The sequence below is a fragment of the Lactuca serriola genome, chromosome 7, assembly GCF_051521515.1.
Source record: "Lactuca serriola cultivar US96UC23 chromosome 7, Lser_US96UC23_V15, whole genome shotgun sequence".
NCBI classification, from domain to species: domain Eukaryota; kingdom Viridiplantae; phylum Streptophyta; class Magnoliopsida; order Asterales; family Asteraceae; genus Lactuca; species Lactuca serriola.
Genome location: NC_136414.1, coordinates 194,668,630 through 194,686,851, shown reverse-complemented (window position 1 = coordinate 194,686,851; position 18,222 = coordinate 194,668,630). Strand labels below are relative to the sequence as shown.

The 18,222-nt window shown below is 32.4% G+C and overlaps 3 protein-coding genes and 1 non-coding gene across 5 annotated transcripts; 3 read left to right on the top strand and 1 right to left on the bottom strand.

Annotated features, from left to right (window-relative positions):
• Nucleotides 1–2,752: 2,752 nt before the first annotated feature.
• Nucleotides 2,753–4,484, top strand: LOC145062408 (F-box/FBD/LRR-repeat protein At2g26030-like). Its single transcript, XM_079010019.1, has 3 exons — nucleotides 2,753–3,753; nucleotides 3,823–3,954; nucleotides 4,025–4,484. The coding sequence occupies exons 1-3, from the start codon at nucleotides 2,830–2,832 to the stop codon at nucleotides 4,310–4,312; spliced, it is 1,344 nt and encodes a 447-aa protein (XP_078866145.1). The 5' UTR covers nucleotides 2,753–2,829; the 3' UTR covers nucleotides 4,313–4,484.
• A 610-nt stretch (nucleotides 4,485–5,094) lies between these two features.
• Nucleotides 5,095–5,165, top strand: TRNAG-CCC (transfer RNA glycine (anticodon CCC)). The gene has a single exon. It is a non-coding gene; the product is annotated as a tRNA-Gly (tRNA).
• Nucleotides 5,166–6,592: 1,427 nt separating this feature from the next.
• PDIL5-4 (PDI-like 5-4) lies at nucleotides 6,593–11,901 on the top strand. Of its 2 annotated transcripts, XM_079008468.1 has the most exons (15): nucleotides 6,593–6,776; nucleotides 7,898–7,988; nucleotides 8,223–8,317; nucleotides 8,429–8,486; nucleotides 8,583–8,767; nucleotides 8,889–8,946; nucleotides 9,586–9,626; nucleotides 9,759–9,833; nucleotides 9,921–9,977; nucleotides 10,081–10,147; nucleotides 10,464–10,607; nucleotides 10,712–10,933; nucleotides 11,311–11,460; nucleotides 11,551–11,628; nucleotides 11,719–11,901. In XM_079008468.1, exons 1-15 carry the CDS (start codon nucleotides 6,736–6,738, stop codon nucleotides 11,794–11,796), a joined length of 1,440 nt encoding a protein of 479 aa, XP_078864594.1. In that variant the 5' UTR covers nucleotides 6,593–6,735; the 3' UTR covers nucleotides 11,797–11,901. The 2 variants fall into 2 exon arrangements, with proteins under 2 accessions (XP_078864594.1, XP_078864595.1); XM_079008469.1 differs by lacking the exons at nucleotides 6,593–6,776; nucleotides 7,898–7,988 and adding an exon at nucleotides 7,996–8,046.
• Nucleotides 11,902–12,367: 466 nt separating this feature from the next.
• Nucleotides 12,368–13,210, bottom strand: LOC145061091 (early nodulin-like protein 9). The gene is made up of 2 exons (XM_079008470.1): nucleotides 13,003–13,210; nucleotides 12,368–12,914 (listed from the first exon to the last, which is right to left on the bottom strand). The coding sequence occupies exons 1-2, from the start codon at nucleotides 13,166–13,168 to the stop codon at nucleotides 12,484–12,486; spliced, it is 597 nt and encodes a 198-aa protein (XP_078864596.1). The 5' UTR covers nucleotides 13,169–13,210; the 3' UTR covers nucleotides 12,368–12,483.
• Nucleotides 13,211–18,222: the final 5,012 nt, after the last annotated feature.

The window sequence follows — 18,222 nt, the reverse complement described above, 5'->3', positions numbered from 1 at the left end:
TGACACGAGATATGATTATGGATGTTTTTACACTGATGGTTTTATGTAATAAATTAATTAAAATGAAATTTTTGGCCTTGAATTTTGGGATGTTACAGTGCCAGCTCCTTTCCCTTCGAGGAAGAAGTACCTGAAACTAAAACTAAAAACCGTAATCACAAAGCTTAGTGAGTTCCCCCATCATACCACATACCATATAATCACATAATGCCTAGCATATTTGGGTGCTGGCCTCCCCTTCGGTCTCTTTCAACCGGTAACTGCCTAACATATCTGGGTGCTGGCCTCCCATTCAGTCTCTTTCAACCGGTAATCGAGGGCTATTTCACCCCTACTACTACCACATAAAACATATAAAACTTATACATCCTAGCATATTTGGGTGTTGGCTTCCCCTTCGGTCTCTTTCAACCGGTAACCGGGGACTATTTCACCCCTACCACTATCATATAATAACATAGCATACTAGCACATAAATCATATCAGATAGTGGCATACCAGACAATTATCACAAAGATAATCATCTCAGCTATAATCACTTACTAGTGGGCCGACATTAGTGCCTTCGACCCACTCCTACCCGAAAGGTAACTCACCTTAATGTCGTGAAGTATCTGAACTGTCCTCGACTCTGGAATCAACTCTCCTCAAACCCCTACACATAACATCTCTTTTAATTACCCTTTCATACTCATAACCCCAATAAGGGTCAACTCTGGTCAATGGTCAGGTCAAAGGTCAACACTCTCGTCAAAGTCAACCTTCTGGTCCAACTCAACATTCTGGTTGACTCAACTCGCCGTTCCATCAATTCGTTCAGTTCCCACTAGTAAATGAAGTTCTTTTTCTGGATCCAAAGGTCCTTTCTTCACCCAAGCACTTCTAGCTTACACTCATTCAAGAAAATACCAAAGAATCACTCCTTTCTCACTCATACACATTCACAAAGCTCAAGATCTCGAATTAGGGTTTTCTGGACCAAGGGAGGCGATGAAGGAGGCCACAATGGGGGTGTTAAGGTCTTTAAATAGGGTGCAAATCCTGAAAATTAGGGTTTCACTCTGACAGCTCTACTCGTCGAGTTGAGGCTTCTCGAGCCCCTTTGTAAAAATGAATAATTCTTTATTAAAATACATACTAGGAACCGGACGTTACACTATATTTGACAAACATATGAAAGGACATTGTTATTTCTTGCATTTAGCCGAATCAGGGGCTAAATGCAAAAAATAGCAATGTACATTCATTTTATTTTTCTAATATATCATCTTCCTCATTTCTATTTTTCAAAAATTGTTTATTTTTTTCTTATTAAACCATTATAATTTGAAAGTACAATGCTATAATTGTGTGTAGTATGTGTATGTGTGTCTCTCTTTCTCTGTGTGTGCATATGTGTGTGATTCATGAGAAGGATTTTACAATTTTATTTTCAACAGGAACTTTGAAAGCAACCCCATCTCCCATTAATACATGTGATTCATGAGAAGATGTTTAAACAAAAGGATGAAGCTATGTCCTTTGCTTTAATTATTTGTTTCCTTCAAGGTTCTAAAAGGCGTGAGACGTGACGTGGCAATAAGACCAAACCTCAAGTGTAAAGAGCCATGACGAGCCATGACGTTTTTTAAGACGTGATGTAAAACGACAATTTTGTATTAATTATAACTATATCACCCCATAAATATAGATTTATATCAAATATAGATTTATATTAAATATAACTAGTTTTTAGAAGTATTATATCAACAACTAATAACAAAAGTTAACAAAAAAACACAATACTTGTATGTCCGATTAGATAAGACATAAAAAAGAGCAAAAAAACGTTTCTCAAACGAAAAAACTCGCATCATCACATCTTATAACATGCTATGACATGCCATATCACACATTGGCACGTGTCACGCCTAACAACAACGTTATGAAACTTTTCGTAACGACGAAGTCGCACCTCACGCCATGACACGTCTTAGCACGCGCCATGACGCGCATTTTAGAACACTAGTTTCCTTACAACTTTGTGGCTATGCCATTTAATCGTTAGAGGTGTTTTTATGGGTCAAAACCATTCAAACTTTGATCATGGTCGCTTATTGAGTTGGTGAATGGGTATTTGGATCCATAGCTTTTAATTTTTATTTTTTGATACTTGGTGGAATGTCACGCGTCTGCTATCTTATACGGTTTCATGTAGAGTCCTTTTTATAAGTATAATGAATCTTTTACTTTAGCATATTTTAAGCACGTTTTGTTTTTATGTTCTGATGTCAATTGAACTATATTAAGCAAAAAATGATAGGTAGTTGTTGGATTAGTCTGCAAACATATGTAAAATACGACAGAAAAAAAAACATTTTAATACAACTTTGGACTTTTGGTTATTTGGTTTCAATGATCAAATTATGGGTTGAATGGCCAAAGAAGGGTTTCTTAGAGAGATTTAAATGAATTTCTACCATTTAATACGTAGAGAGAAATGATGCATTATAACGGCCAATCCAATCTCTTAACGGAATGAAGTGTATGTTTGATTTTAAATAAATGGAATTATAAATTATTAGTGGTTTTTACGAGTATTAAACTAGTTTTATAAAAAATGAATTAGCATTCATCTGCCAAATGTAAAAGTATTTGGACTACAAGTGTGATTCATCCGATGAATCAATACAATCGTCCGCCATACGTGGCAAAGCTCAAAACTGCCAGCAAATTAGAAACGTTTCGGCAATACATGATTTCGTTTCTCATCGTCAAGTTAGATTAGAAATACAAAACCGCCAAATTTGAAAGCGAACAATCAAGAAACTAAACATGGTTGCTTAGCCGATGATGGATTCTTCAAGAAATCCTGAAGAATACCCAATCCTTTCAAAACGACCACATTCCGAGAATGAGAATCTTGAAGATCGAATCAGCAATCTGCCAGATGCATTGTTGTGTTACATATTGTCTCTAGTTCCTACCATATGCGCTGTTAGAACCACCATTTTATCCAAAAGATGGAACACCCTCTGGACTTATGTCGATAACTATGACTTCGAAAACCCAAATGAGAAACATCAACATTTCATCGAGTTTGGGGAAACAGTCTTGAGGAACAGCAATGTATCATCGATTCAAAGGTTTCGTCTTTCTTGTTCTTGGGGTGATAATGTTCATGGAATCTCTAAGCTTTATGTGTGGATTTGCACTGCAGTTGTGCGTAATGTGAAGGAGTTTGATCTTTCAATCAGAACGAAAACACCCATCGAGCTTCCTAAAATCCTGTTTACTTGTGAAACCCTTGTCTCTTTGAAGTTATCTTCGACTAATTTCATCACATTTCCCGAAATTATTAGGTTTTCGAGTCTCAAAATCCTACAAATTCGTCACTGGAAATGCATGGTTGATGATCCGATGAAGAACATTCTGGACTGTAGCCCTGTTCTTGAAGAATTATACCTTCAATTCGTCGTTTTTCAGAATCTGCAGAAACTAAATCTTCGTTGCTTCACGTTGAAACGATTAACGATTTCAACTCTATATCCAAAACCACTAAAAGAAAACTTGCTGCATGATGTTGTAATCGATACTCCTCGACTTGAATACCTTAATTTCGAAGACAGTCACTCTAATGGCGTCGAATTGAATCAACTCCCTGTTCTAGCTTCTGCAAATCTCCATATCTTTGGTCTTAATCTTGGTGTTTTCGAGTTCCTTTCTAGGGTTTCGAATGTGAAACATCTAATCTTGTTCCTTAAAGCTGGAATGGTAAGATATATTTACAATCTACTCCATTTCTATTGTTATACCTATCAAACTAACTAAGCGATTTTGCAGGATGTTCTTCCTGTTCCTAATCTTCTGCTCATTAATCTGACCAATTTGGAAATTCAAGTAACTGATAACTGGGAGTTCGTCTGTTCTATACTCAAATGTTCACCAAATTTACAAGTACTTACATGCGAAAAGGTTAATCCTTCACATCATTATCATGATTCAGATTCCTTTACTTTATGATTAATGGGTAATTTGTGATTAGGCTGTTAGATGCAGCATAAATCGGCACCATGCATCAATCTGTGATTGGCGTGCACCAGTTGATGTGCCGAAGTGTTTGTTGTGTTTAACGAGGATCGAGATCAGGATTAATGGCTGTGATAATGAGATGGAACTGGTGAAGTACTTGTTGCATAATGCAATGGCGTTGAAGATCATGGTGATTGGTCGTTCTGTTAACTTTGTGAAGAAATGGGAGTCGAGGATTCTCAAGGAGTTGCTAAGATTTCGGAGAGGGTCGATTATGTGTGAAGTTGTGTTTGGATCTTGAAATAGTAGCCATGGATAATTAAGACACAAGTAGTGTGTGATTTTGATGGAAATGATTCTAAATGATCAGAACTAATATAAAACTAGAAAAATGACGTTCTTGATGAATGTAATGAAAAGAAAATGCACACTTCAATAATATTTATTCTTAAATGTATAATCTGGATAACCTGTTGAGGTTGATCTAAGATGATAGTTTGTATTTTCAGGTGATCAATGCAAGGTTTATCACACGAACCTCATGAGTAACTTAACTCACTATGGATAAACTTCAAGAGAATAGAAATATCATTGTCGACCTACGTGACATGTTAATGAATCTTGAATCACATTTTTTTAGATAATAATATTAATTTGAAACAAAAAAATGATCACATTGTTCCAAACCAAAAGAATCACATTTTACTTACCTCTACCTTATGCTAAAGTGAATCGATGGATAAATCCAAAATACTTGTAGTTTTCAACCTGTGACGTGAAATCATTATACAAATGTTTTTTTTTCTTCAAAAGACAATGTACAATGTCAATGATGTCTTATTTCATGCAAAAGTAAAGTAACTGCATTATTTTTTTGGTAATATGTTTAAAGAAGTTACTATTTTTCTATATATTCAATAGCATGCTTTAACTTGTGCTGACCATAATTGTAATAAGTATTACTAGTAGCCATAGTAGCCAAACTACTTTGGTATATTATGTTTCTAGTCCGATGTTAGAGTTCAAGATGAAATTATGAAGTATAATATTAAATATCAGTAGTAACAAACTTATAACAAAATAGCGCATCTAGTGTAGTGGTATCATAGTACCCTCCCACGGTACTGACCGGGGTTCGATTCCCCGGATGCGCAGACTAATCTTATTTTTTTCTGCTTTACTTATATCCCCTTACGTAAAAAAGTTAAATTACAAGATGAAGTTACACAAACCTTCCTCTTTCCCGGAATTTTCTCTTTTGATTTTTGACAACTCAATAATTTATTAGTAGACATCATTTTAAAGTAAGCTACAAAAAGTTATAAAACACATGTGGAAGAGCTATAATATCTCAAATTCTCAACTATGTGCAAGTCTAGGGCTAAACAAGGACAATTTTGATCCATCTCAAATGGCTATTAGGGATTAGATAATTTTAGGAAGCCAAAAAAGTGGATGGAGGATGATGATAGTGGTGATGTTTTGCTTTGATTTGTCCTATAAACAAACGGATAAAAAAATTGTTTAAGAGTATTTATGTGAGCGATTTTGTATAAAAGATCATACAAAAAATGAGTCATGTAGGGATTGATTGCAAACTGGCTAAAGAAAACAAGGTCAATAATGAAGAAGATAATGGTGTGTCAAACACATGCCAATAGATACATGTAGCAAGAGTTAACACCTAATATAAATGTAAAATATTTTTTTATCAACTAAGGTATAAAGAATAAAGAAAGTTATAATAATCATTCATCATTCATAAATAATAAACAAGACACAAGAGTATGATAGTCCAAATCAAAGATATGGAGATGGAAAAGACAATCCACGTGAGCCCATATTTTTGAAAAAATAAAATAAAATAATAAAATCAATAAAAGGCATAATAAAGATAGGCTATTATGATACTTGATAATTTTGTTTCGGTATATTTATAAGGTTTATATAGAAATTATCTTTCATATAAATTACACGAATTTATGTATTCTCTATACTAAAATTAGATGTTGTAAAGGATAATACATAACAACAATTAAAAAGTAGTTTTTATAAGGACTTAAAATAGATACAAAGCTGTTTCGGAATACTATCTCTCCTATCATATAATTGTATTCAATTTTTTGTAAAAAATATTTAATCTTCACCGAAAGGTATGTTAACCCAAAAATCATTTAATGCGAGCAAAAGAATAATATTGGCGTTTAAGAAATATTTTAAAGGTATTTAATAAATAACCGTGAAAAAATCAACAAATAAAATCAAAGATATTATGAAATCCGAGCAAATTATATTAACTGCTGAAGATTATTTTCAATTACCTTTTATTAAAAAACATTATAATGACTTTTGTAAATATATATTTTATTTGATTACAAGTTTATAGCAAAAACTCTTAAATGTATTCTGTAAAAGTTTATTTTATGAAACAAAAATTAACCAGGAGTATTTTCGTTTTACATGTAACGCGCTGTTGTGTGTTGTACTCAAAGCGAGTCCACGTTACCGTAGCCTATACTCACCCGCACTAAATTAAATCCCCTGCATTTCAGGTACAAGTAAACTAATAAATTGGCTGAAAATGCACTCGTGAGATTTTCTTCTTCCATTTTTCAAGAGCACAAAAAGGAGAGCAAAAATTCGTTCTGCGAACTAGAGACCACCAAAAAACCCTAATTGAATTCAATCTTTTGGTGTCTCTTTTCGCAGATCCAGTTCACAAGCATGGTTTCGAGTGCCAAGCTAAAATCTGTCGATTTTTACAGGTTTAGTTCCACTATTTTCAACTTATATTTGGGAATTTTTGTCCATGTGTAACTGTTATCATTGATGCTTAAGTGCTTGTGGACATCATAAGCTTGAAAAGTATGTGCTATTGCTATTGATGAGTAATTGCGTTGTTTACTTTGCATTTGGTAATTTTTTGCAATCGGTTCATGCGTGCATATCAATTGATCGTAGTGGTGTATTTGAGGCCCTGTTTGATGATTGTACTCGATCTCTTGTGCTTGTGAATTTCGTTCAACTGATACTAACATTGCGGTTAATGTTAAAGTTGCTTAGAGCCATTTTTTTAATCCGACATCGAGTAATGACGGATAGATTTAAGACCGATAGTCACTGTGTTAGGGAGCAGGAGTTCTAGATCTCGAACTGAATTCATAGCTCAATTACTTCATGTTTTGAACCGATTTACTCCCATTTCGATCTGAAGCTGTAGAGACGGAATTCCCAGATTTAGCCTAATTAATTAGTTACATGCATTTGCAATTGGCACAACATATTCAATTCAAGCGTTTTTCTGCAAAGGGGACTTGATTTCTTGAATTCCTGTGGATCTTGAAAGACTCATAAATGAAACAAGAAAGACCAGAAAAGGTGGCATGTTTTGACCAGGGAGTCCATGAAGACATTTATTGTAGATAGATAATAGAGTGGTATAAGAGTAATGATGGAGATAGACTAAATGGATAATGCCTATGCTTGTAAGGTATCAACCATGAAAACCAAACTTACAAAAAGAAGCCTTTAAGAGTCACTTTGTATTCAATAACTGGGAACTAAGTCAAGTCAAATTACATTACTATAGAATATTCTAGATCCACATTCCTACCAAAACTAAGATGCCTAGTCCTTCCAAAATAAAACTATACAATAAGCAGTTAAATGATTGATTGAATATATTGAAATACTTTTCTAATAATAAATTCGCCAACAATCAACTTAGTAACTTAGCCAATTACATATATATATTACATTGTAAGCCATTTCATATTTAATAACCAGCATGTGAATATTTTACATATATATGTCACATACACAATTGTCCAAAGCAGATAATCACCTTGTATTTACATGATTTATATATTTTTTTATTTTATGGCAGGAAAATCCCAAGAGATTTAACAGAAGCGTCACTTTCAGGTGCCGGCTTGTCTATCATAGCAGCTGTTTCCATGATGTTTTTATTTGGAATGGTCAGGTGCCGGCTTGTCTATCATAGCAGCTGTTTCCATGATGTTTTTATTTGGAATGGTAGGAACAAAGATTCTCATCCCTTTAAATAACTTATGTAGACTCTTGTTCGCTAACAACTTATACATGGCTGCATTTCTTTTGTATTATTTTTTAACCTTTATGCTTTTATTTTTTTATTCTTCATAGGCCATTGTTATCAACTGTTATTGACTTCTTTTTTGCTTTCATTGCAGGAGTTACATAATTATTTGAGCATCAGTACCTCGACATCTGTCATTGTTGACAGAAGTTCAGATAAAGATTACTTACGGATAGATTTTAATATTAGGTATGCCTCATGACAATTAATCTGCTTTTTTTATTATATCACTGTAGAAAGATAATTATGATTTTAGTTGAAATGTCTATCATCTTAAATAATTCCAAATTTCCAATGCAGTTTTCCAGCTTTATCATGTGAGTTTGCATCTGTGGATGTGAGTGATGTACTGGGAACTGTAAGTTTCAGGATCTTACCTTCTAATTATTAATTTACATTTTTTTAGTCATCAAATTAAAATTCTCTTTCTCTTTTTTGTTTCTGTTATTTGCAGAACAGGTTGAACATAACAAAAACAGTTCGCAAATATTCAATTGATAAACATCTAAGAGCTACTGGCTCTGAGTTTGAGTCTGGACCTGTTACTAATATGCTCAAACATGATGATGATAATGATGAAGAATATGGTGAAGGATCTGTTGCATTAAATGGACGCAATTTCGATAGAATTTCTCATCAGTATGTGAACATACAATTAATTTACTCTCTTTCTTGGATGCTTTACTTTAATTTGCTGAACTTGTTCATGTTAAAATGATTTTCTAATATATAACAACATTTTGTATTGGTCAAAATGCAGGCATTCAATTTTGGTTGTAAATTTCTATGCTCCTTGGTGCTATTGGAGTAACCGTTTGGTATTCCCATACATACCCTCCTGATTATTTTTAATACCAAAAAGAACATTTTAAGTATATTCATTTTTTTTACCTTATACAGAATTTTCAATAATATCCTTGTATTTAGAAGCTCGACTTACATCTTTTTGATTACAATAACATTATAAGTTATATCACCAGACAAGTAGACAATAATAACCAAAATAATTAATTATCATTTATCATATCATTGAAACAAACATTATCAATTGCATTTGAAACATAAGAATTAAATTCAATATATACAATAAATTAATATCAGTTTAATTTATAATATAATATTAAAAGTAACAAATCTTACTAGTTTGTATATCATTATACAGTTACATAAAATAAACTAAAAATACATAATATCCTAACTTGAAGGACCGAAATTGTAAATTCCTTTTACCACCAATTGTTGTGCAAATGAATAGTATAACACCAAATTTGGTGTAAAAATGAGTTTTGGTGTTCTGTTGGAGATTTACAAACATTTTTTTGTGTAACATCTTATAAGTTTGCACATCTACTCTTAAATGATTTTTTTTTCTATGTATTTTAATATCCAAGATTTGTTTTACATTTTAACAACCTGTTTTAACATTTGTTTTCCATCCTTGCCTGCTATTGTGTCAGAAACCCTCATGGGAGAAAGCAGCCAAAATAATAAGAGAAAGGTCTCTGTTATATTTTAAGAACAAATTTATATATATATATATATATATATATATATATATATATATATATATATTCACTAAATGGTAAGTGATTTCTAGTTATTACTTGCTGACTCAGCTTTGTGTTCCCAGACATGATCCAGAAATAGATGGCCGTATCATTATGGGGAGGGTTGACTGCACTGAAGAAGTTGACCTGTGTAGAAGGTAAGAAACCCTAAACCTTAAGCCCTAATTTTGGTGAATACAACGCTTTAAAGATATATCATATTGATTGATCTATTTGGTTTTCAGGAACCACATACAAGGTTATCCATCTATTCGGATATTCCGAAAGGGCAGTGATGTTAGGTATGTGACTATGTGTAATTTCTTATATTCTACTCTCTGTTTTGAATCTAATTATATTTATCTTTACCTATTGTTTTTTTTTTTAATTAAATAAATAAATCAGGGATGAAAATGGGCACCATGAGCATGAATCATATTATGGCGACCGAGATACAGATACCTTGGTGAATGTAAGAACACTAATTTTGGATTTTCACAAATTGTATATCCAAGAAACAGAAAATGACATATCATCATTTAGGGTTATTTTCAATTATGAGGAAAAAAAGGGTATTTACGTCTTTTGCATAGACTAGAGACCAAAGTGATTCTCTTCCCTATCTTTTTGGACGAGACAAAACCCATGCCAAACACAGTACAACCTGACAACCTGTTATGTTCAGTCTTGGATGGGACAAGAATGTTGGAATTTTTGTCCTGTTGACATTTCCACTCCCAACGATGTTTTGTTCTTGTCCTTTAGCTATTGCAATTCCTTTGGTGCAGACAATGGAAGAATTGGTTGCACCTATTGCAATGGATTCACATCTGGCCTTGGAGGGTAAATCTGGAAAAACTGAAGAAAATGCAAAGAGGCCTGCACCATCAGAAGCAGGATGTAGAATCGAAGGGTTTGTACGAGTCAAGAAGGTAAACCCAATATCAGATTGATATTTAAAAAAAAAATTAATTTTTTAGTTTTGCGCGAAAATTGAAAGATGTGATGGTCATGGATGATGATGATGATGATGCAGGTTCCGGGCAATCTTGTAATTTCAGCCCGTTCAGGGTTCCACTCGTTTGATGGTTCGATAATGAACATGTCGCATGTGATTTCTGATTTTTCATTTGGTAGGAAGATCAATGCAAGGGTGATGAGTGATCTTAAGCGAATACTGCCTTACATTGGTGTAAGCCATGCCAAGTTGAATGGCCAGGCATATCTCACTGACCCTGAAGATCATGCAAATGTTACGGTTCGTAACCCATCTAACTTGCTGTTTCTCTTTCGAATGTTACAAGGCCAAAATTGATGGAATGGAATGGAATGGTTCGTTCCGGTTCCATTGAAAAAAAATGTTGTTTGTTTTGCCTGATGTTTGTTTGCTTTTATCATTCCATCAAGGAATGTATTGAAAAATTGTAAATTTTTAATATAATCATTTTTGTTTATTAAGTTTTTTGGTAGTTCATTTCATAATTTTAATAGAACTATAATTTATTTTCTAAATATTTTTTATCATCTTATTTGGGTTTTAATTAGCTTTAATTTTTTAGAGTTTTAAATAATAAGTTATATAATTATAATTATAATCAAATAATACCTTGTATTTACATATAATAAAAAATGTAGGTAGAGCATTATATTCAAGTTGTGAAGACCGAGGTAATGAGGTCATCTCATCAACTGATTGAGGATTATGAGTACACAGCACATAGTAGCTTAATGCATGCTCATTCAGTCCCTGTTGTCAAGTTCCATTTTGAGCTATCTCCAATGCAGGTTTCAATGTTACCTAATTTTACTTTTACCCCATTTTCATTCATTTCCCTTTCAAACTGGTTGTAATTTTAACCATTCTTTCATGACCAGGTCTTGATAACAGAAAATTCCAAATCCTTTTCTCATTTCATCACCAATGTTTGTGCCATTATTGGTGGTGTTTTCACGGTTAGTACTACGTTATTATTAATCTCACACTTACATATCCACTACAGTATTTCAAAATAATACTGTAATAAACTTTTTATTTATATTTAGGTTGCTGGGATACTGGATTCGATTCTACACAACACTTTGAGACTGGTGAAAAAAGTTGAACTTGGAAAAAACTTTTAGTCTATGTAAACAACTTTTAGCATCTACCCATCACAGTTCACAGACCATTTTTACTTTATAAATCCCAACCATATATATAATAATATATATATTTGTGTTAGAAAATTTTGGAATTACTTCCATCTATTTAAAAAAAAAATTGTGCTTCAACATGCCCATGAAAAGCAATATCTTTTTATTTATAGTTTTTTCTACAATATGGACAATGTAAAAAGATGAACGTACATGGCTATTATGAGTTTGAAATTGTAATCATGATTATTAACTTACGTTTTTGGTCCTTGAGTACAATTTTGGTTCTAAATGTTTTTCACTTGCAGTTTTGATCCTTATTTGAGGTTTTTGGTCCCCTTTTTGGGACCAAAAGGAGTCATCTTACTTGGAACATGCACTAAAACCTCTAATAAAGATCAAAAATTGCAAGAGAAAGCTTATTGGGATCAAAATTACAAAAATAATCTATTTTCAGGGACCAAAATGTTATTTACTCTGAACTATAGGTGGTAAAAAAAAAATCTAAGTTGCTTATGCATCACACGACAGAACTAGTTTATTTCCTTGAATACATACATTGTATAATCACAATATTTATTAATAAAATCATAGTTACAACTTATTTGCGTATCACACACACAAAACCCCAAGAATAAACAACAAAAGCAAACCATATCCTTTATGTAAATCAACTCAAAAAACAAAGACAAGCGAAGAGCCCACAAAAGCAATAATAGAGTACACGGAACTTGTGATGATTGATGTTGCAACATTTGGAGATGCTGTCGGGTTATTATCTTCGGTTGCCGGAGCCGGGGGTGGAGACTGTGACTCTTCGCCGGCCGGAGGAGGAGATGGCGACTCTTCGCCTGCCGGAGCGGGAGACGGTGGAGAACTTGGCGGTGACCGGTGGCTCCGATCTGCCATGACAACGATTACAACCTTTTCGTTCTTTTTACAGTTGTCTACAAGTCCACTTATGAAGTAATGAGGCCCCGATTCATTCAGTTTGACCATGGAATGACCGTCATCGTACTTTGCAATGGGTGATGCTGCGTTGCAGTTGTCGTAATCTTCTTTTGTTACTTGAACCACCGAGTCCTTCCCGGATTGGTACTTGAACACTATAAGCACAAGAAAGAAAACAAAAATATACATAACAATGTTTTCAACTCTTGATATTACACAATAATGTATATGATATGAACTTACAAACGGTGTCTCCAATTTGAAAACGACTTCTTTCGGCCCATTGATTATATGAGGTTGATGCGAGACTCCAATCACCGGAACCTCCAACCATGAATTCAAATGCATTAGCATTCAGGATCAACAACAGAAGACTTAAATGACTGATGATTATGACCGGTTTTGCCATTGAAAAGGTGAGAGATTTGAATGCAAGGATGTGAAGATATGATATGGGTATTTGTAGAAGTGTTTGGTTATAACGAGATATCTTGGGTGAGAGTGCAAAGCATATTTGATGTGGGGAAAATTGCCACTTACGTGCTCTTTTAAGGTTATACTTTGCTTTACCATAATTTTAGAATATACTTAACTTGTGATTTGAGTTGATTTACAATCTCGTAGCGAAGACAAATCAAGGGGACAACCTATAGATGTGTTTATTTCATAGTTTAGAATCAAAGTACTCATGGCCAACAAACAACCCGTGTATATTAGATAGTTGACCGATGTAATAAGATATTCTTTAATCAAACATTGTGTTTATTTTAAGATAAAATAGTAATTAACATGTACTCACAGGGGTTTTTTTAAGAACACTCGGCAACTTCAATGCAATAAAAAAATGAAAAATTAAATTGATTATTATTTTTTATGCCTAAAAATGTTCTTACCCAATAAAATTATGACAAGTGTCATCATTCCATATTTTTTTAACTAACTCATTAAGACTATATTAGAAACTAGGTGTAACACCCATATATTACATGGGTTAATTAAAAAATTAAATATAAATGTCTAAATATTTAAAATGGATTTATAAGAAAATAAAAACAAATAATGAATTATCAAAATTGATTTTTTTATATTTTAAATTTAAATAAACAAACAAAATAAACTAATGAACTTTAATTTAGAAATTTAAATAAGAAGGTAAGTCCATTAATGAAATTGATATTCATTTATTACTATATTTTTGTAATTATTACATTAAAGTATTATGTGGAATTTATTAAAATAGAAAAACTCTTAAAATGACATGTGGAAAGAAATTAATTCAAAATAGTCACTAAATGACATTTGACAAATTGAATGAGAATATAACATTTGACAAAAAAAAATCTTCATTTATTAGAGTAGATATATCAAATAAAATTAAATTGAATGGTGATTTGTCATAATTTTAGTGGGTAGGAATAAAAGTTAGGAGGTAATTTAATTTCTCTAAAAAAATATTTCCTTTTATTTATAAGATGTTCACTAAATAACCCTATATAGAAGTCACATATAAGAATATAACTACAATTTCAATTTTTATCATAATACTACCACTTAATTTGCAAAAAAAAAAAAAAAAAAAAACAACCAATAACCCAAAATTTGTTCTTTAGGCCACTAAACTTTTAATTATATTCAATAAACAAACAAACCTTTTATTTTGGTTTTGAAATACCATCGATTACGATTTTTATTGATAAAAATGACAACGAGCATCGTCATTGCTCTTGTCACATCTAATTAATAGCCTATTGTAATCATTTTCTCTAAAACCACAACTTTAACTACATAGACTTTTATCTGTTAAAATGACAAGGTCACAAAACAATATGAAGTTACAAATGGTTATTAGTTGTGGTTTTAGAAAAACGATTACTAGAAGCTTTCTATTAGATGTGGCAAGTGCAATGATGGTGATCGTTGTCATTTTAATTGACAAAAATCGTAATCGTTGGTATTTTAAAACCAAAATAAAAAGTTGTTTTCCTTATTGGTTACAATTAAAAGTTTAATGAACTAAAGACCAAATTTTATGTTGTTGGTTGTTATTTTAAGCCATTTTCTCTTTTCAACAACATGATACCAATAGGCAAATGACATTTTTGGTATTATATATGCAAATGTACCATGTAAAAGCTCTTAGATTGTATTTTTTTTTTAAATATCCAGTTAGACTCACTAAAAATGATCCCTAACAATCACTTTACTACAAAACTTAAATAACTAGAATTGTAAAAGTTGAAGTCGATGGATCTAACATGCCTGAATTGCATAGTAGCACTGAAATAAAAATTCACAAAAATGGATGACTTAAAAATTCGTAAACACTATATGAATATGAGAATTGAGATGTTGATAAAGGTACATATGTCAACAAAGCTACATAACTATACTCATACATAGTTACATACTGTTTGAATGAAAATATAATACAAGGGGATCGGAAATGTGTGAAATTTTTTATTAGCATAGTTTTCAGATTATAATGCAAAATTTGCAAATCCATTTCATTACTAGTTCGTTAAGAAAGATGGTAGTTTGTAATTTGACATAAATTAGGCTTGGGATATTAATGCACTAGTTGTGAGACCCGTATCTTATATGGGTTGGATAAAATAAAAAAAATTAAATATGAATGTTTAAACAAAAATTTATTTAAATTTGAAATTTAAAATTTGAATTTAAAAGGAAACATATTAAATACTATATGAGTTGTAATATTGTAATTTATTGGTTATTTTCAATTAAGGCAATTATTAATTAAAGTGTAAATATGATGTGTTAATTAAGAAAGATAAAAAAAAAAAAAAAATGACAAATGGAAAAAATATTTATTCAAAAATACTACAAAATGACAAGTGTTAAAACTAATAAAAGATTGACATGTGGCAAAAAAAACCTTTATTTATTAAGGAGGATTTCAGGAATTATATGGGAATCACTTTTGTTATTATGAATTCATTAGGGGAAAATAAATTAAAAATAACATAAAATTTGTTCTTTAGTGTTCCGTGATTAACTTCCCATATATAGCCTTAAGACAAATTGATATGAGTCGCTAAAATGGGTGCGTTACACTAATTTTTCTGTTATAACTAGTATTTAATTATGAAAATAAAAGTTGAGGGACTTATAATTAAAATGGAAAAGACTAGATTGTTTTTCATGTATTTTATCCATATATTTATACAAAATGAGAAATAATGCCTATTTTAAATTTTCATTAAGTCAAGGGTATACCCTCCCCTCACTGATAGGAAATGGTAGGAGTGAGCAATAACTGAGTTGGAATTAGAAAATCAACAAAATCAGACCGAAAAAATGAAATCAAAGCAATAACTGTAAGTGTGGGTTTGATTTTTTTTTTTTAATTGATGTAATGTCCTAAATTTTAACCATTATTTTCATTTAAAAAATAAAAGTATTATTCAAATTACAACGTCAAAGATCAAGATAACACCATTTGATTTAAAAACATTTATTAGAGTATCGTTAAAAGTTATTATGTGCAGAAATCTCCAATGCATGCGATGCAATTGAGGCGTGCCCCTCCTTTAATATAAGCAAACCTGAAAACATTTAAACCACAAACTGTAAGCACAAAACTTAGTGAGTTCCTTAAAATACCACATAACCATACATGCCCCACCTAACGTATCGGGCCCTGCCCTGCATAACAGATTCTGCCCAACATAACTAGCCCCACCCAACATAATGAGCCCCACCCAGCATAACGGGACCTGCCTAACATACATGCAAGATTCACAAAGACAACTAGCATCATACATGGTATAGTGAGAAGACTCACTTGAACTACTCAACAAAAGCTCAACAGCTACATCAACAGTAGACAGCCAACCCAAGCTTCCTAAAGCCAAACCGAGACCAGTCTTTACTCAATTTTACCCAAATTTAACCGAAAGTCAACTAGTCAAAAGGTCAATTGTCAAAGTCTACTATGATGTCCCCCACGTTGTGGCAATTCCTCCGCCACGTCATGGTCACGTCCAGACAAAGCATACACGTTGCAGCGCGCCACCACGTCGTGGGCCTTCCTTGGCCACATTGTGGTTTCAGTCAGAAAGATTTTTCTTCATTAAGAGCTTAATCCTTAAGGACCAAAATTCATATCATCAGATATGGTTTTTAATAACTTCATAATAGATAAAGTTTCCAACTTTATCCATTAGGATGGTCTAAACAACCAAGATCAGCTTTTAAGTATCAAAGGGACCAATAATACATCTTTCTCAACTTCATCCATTAAATCCAAGTCTCCAACCTTCATATCCGAATCAACATGATGTTTAGATGGATATATTCCAACTTTATCCATAATCATGTCTCAAACTTTTAAGATCTAAATTTTAAAACACCAAAATGACCTAAAGGACCAAGATAAATTGCATGGCTAAAAGGGAAGACAACATATCACAACTTTCCTAGTCCATGAGGTCCAAAAAGCATTCCAAACTGATCAAAAGGCGTCGGAGTCCACTTAAATCCAATATCACCCATAAAATGGACCAAAAGGGATAAAAACCACAAATGAAGAGATCTAAAAAAACTAAGGAGCAAGATATGAACTTTATACTCACAATAGTCCAAGAATGAAGTGACTTTGATGGATCCAAACTTGAAACAACATTTCTTACAACCAAAAGAACTTTCTTGATCTTTAAGCGTCTTTAAAATACCACCAAAACATTCAAAAGAGGAGAGAGGAGAGGGGATGAGCTCAAATCTTGAAGATGGGGATATGGTTGCTCCTAAGGAGTTCTAGGAGTGATGGAGGCTAAGAAAATATCCTAAAACATGAATCCTTATCTTTAAATATCTTGAAAACCCTAAAAAATTATGGGCTTGGAGTGCCCAACAGTCACCTTGTGACAATCTACTTGTCACCTCGTGATGACTCATCATGTTGTGAGGATGTGCTCCTCACCTCGTGACGACAAGTTTTCACCCAAATCCACTCCAACTTCAAACAATTATAACTTATTCGTTTCAACTTCGTTTTCGACGATTTTTATATCCACACAAAGATATTGACAAGCCCCACAATTTTATTCACTTACTTTTGAATTAAAATATACCAAACTAAATTCCTTAATTCATGCAAGAGGTTTGAAACATCACTTTTCTCATTTTACCCTTTGGTTCCAACACACAACTCAAGGGCTTGGATCTCATAACTAATATTATCAACATTCAATAAGGTCTAAAATTTATTCTCTTAAAGCCCAATTTCATTACATGATTGAATTATGGTCCACAATCATGAATTAAGAAACATCCCGAAACTGGTTGTTACAACTGAAAATTTTTGGTTCTATTTGGTTTTGCCATATAAACCCATACACAAAAACCAAACCAACCCACATGTGAAGGACTGAAGGCAAAAACCGACCCATTTCTTTTATTTTGATTTTTAATATATATATATATATATATATATATATATAT

What these genes read in the sequence shown, in the direction of transcription:
- LOC145062408 (XM_079010019.1), top strand. Translation starts at nt 2,830, where the DNA reads ATGATGGATTCTTCAAGAAATCCTGAAGAATACCCAATCCTTTCAAAA. An exon ending in TGTTCCTTAAAGCTGGAATG is followed by an intron (nt 3,754 to 3,822) that starts GTAAGATATATT and finishes GCGATTTTGCAG; the next exon opens with GATGTTCTTCCTGTTCCTAA. An exon ending in AAGTACTTACATGCGAAAAG is followed by an intron (nt 3,955 to 4,024) that starts GTTAATCCTTCA and finishes ATTTGTGATTAG; the next exon opens with GCTGTTAGATGCAGCATAAA.
- PDIL5-4 (XM_079008468.1), top strand. Translation starts at nt 6,736, where the DNA reads ATGGTTTCGAGTGCCAAGCTAAAATCTGTCGATTTTTACAG. An exon ending in TGATGTTTTTATTTGGAATG is followed by an intron (nt 7,989 to 8,222) that starts GTCAGGTGCCGG and finishes CTTTCATTGCAG; the next exon opens with GAGTTACATAATTATTTGAG. An exon ending in TGAGTGATGTACTGGGAACT is followed by an intron (nt 8,487 to 8,582) that starts GTAAGTTTCAGG and finishes TGTTATTTGCAG; the next exon opens with AACAGGTTGAACATAACAAA.
- LOC145061091 (XM_079008470.1), bottom strand. Translation starts at nt 13,168, where the DNA reads ATGGCAAAACCGGTCATAATCATCAGTCATTTAAGTCTTCTGTTGTTG. An exon ending in TCAAATTGGAGACACCGTTT is followed by an intron (nt 12,915 to 13,002) that starts GTAAGTTCATAT and finishes TTGTGCTTATAG; the next exon opens with TGTTCAAGTACCAATCCGGG.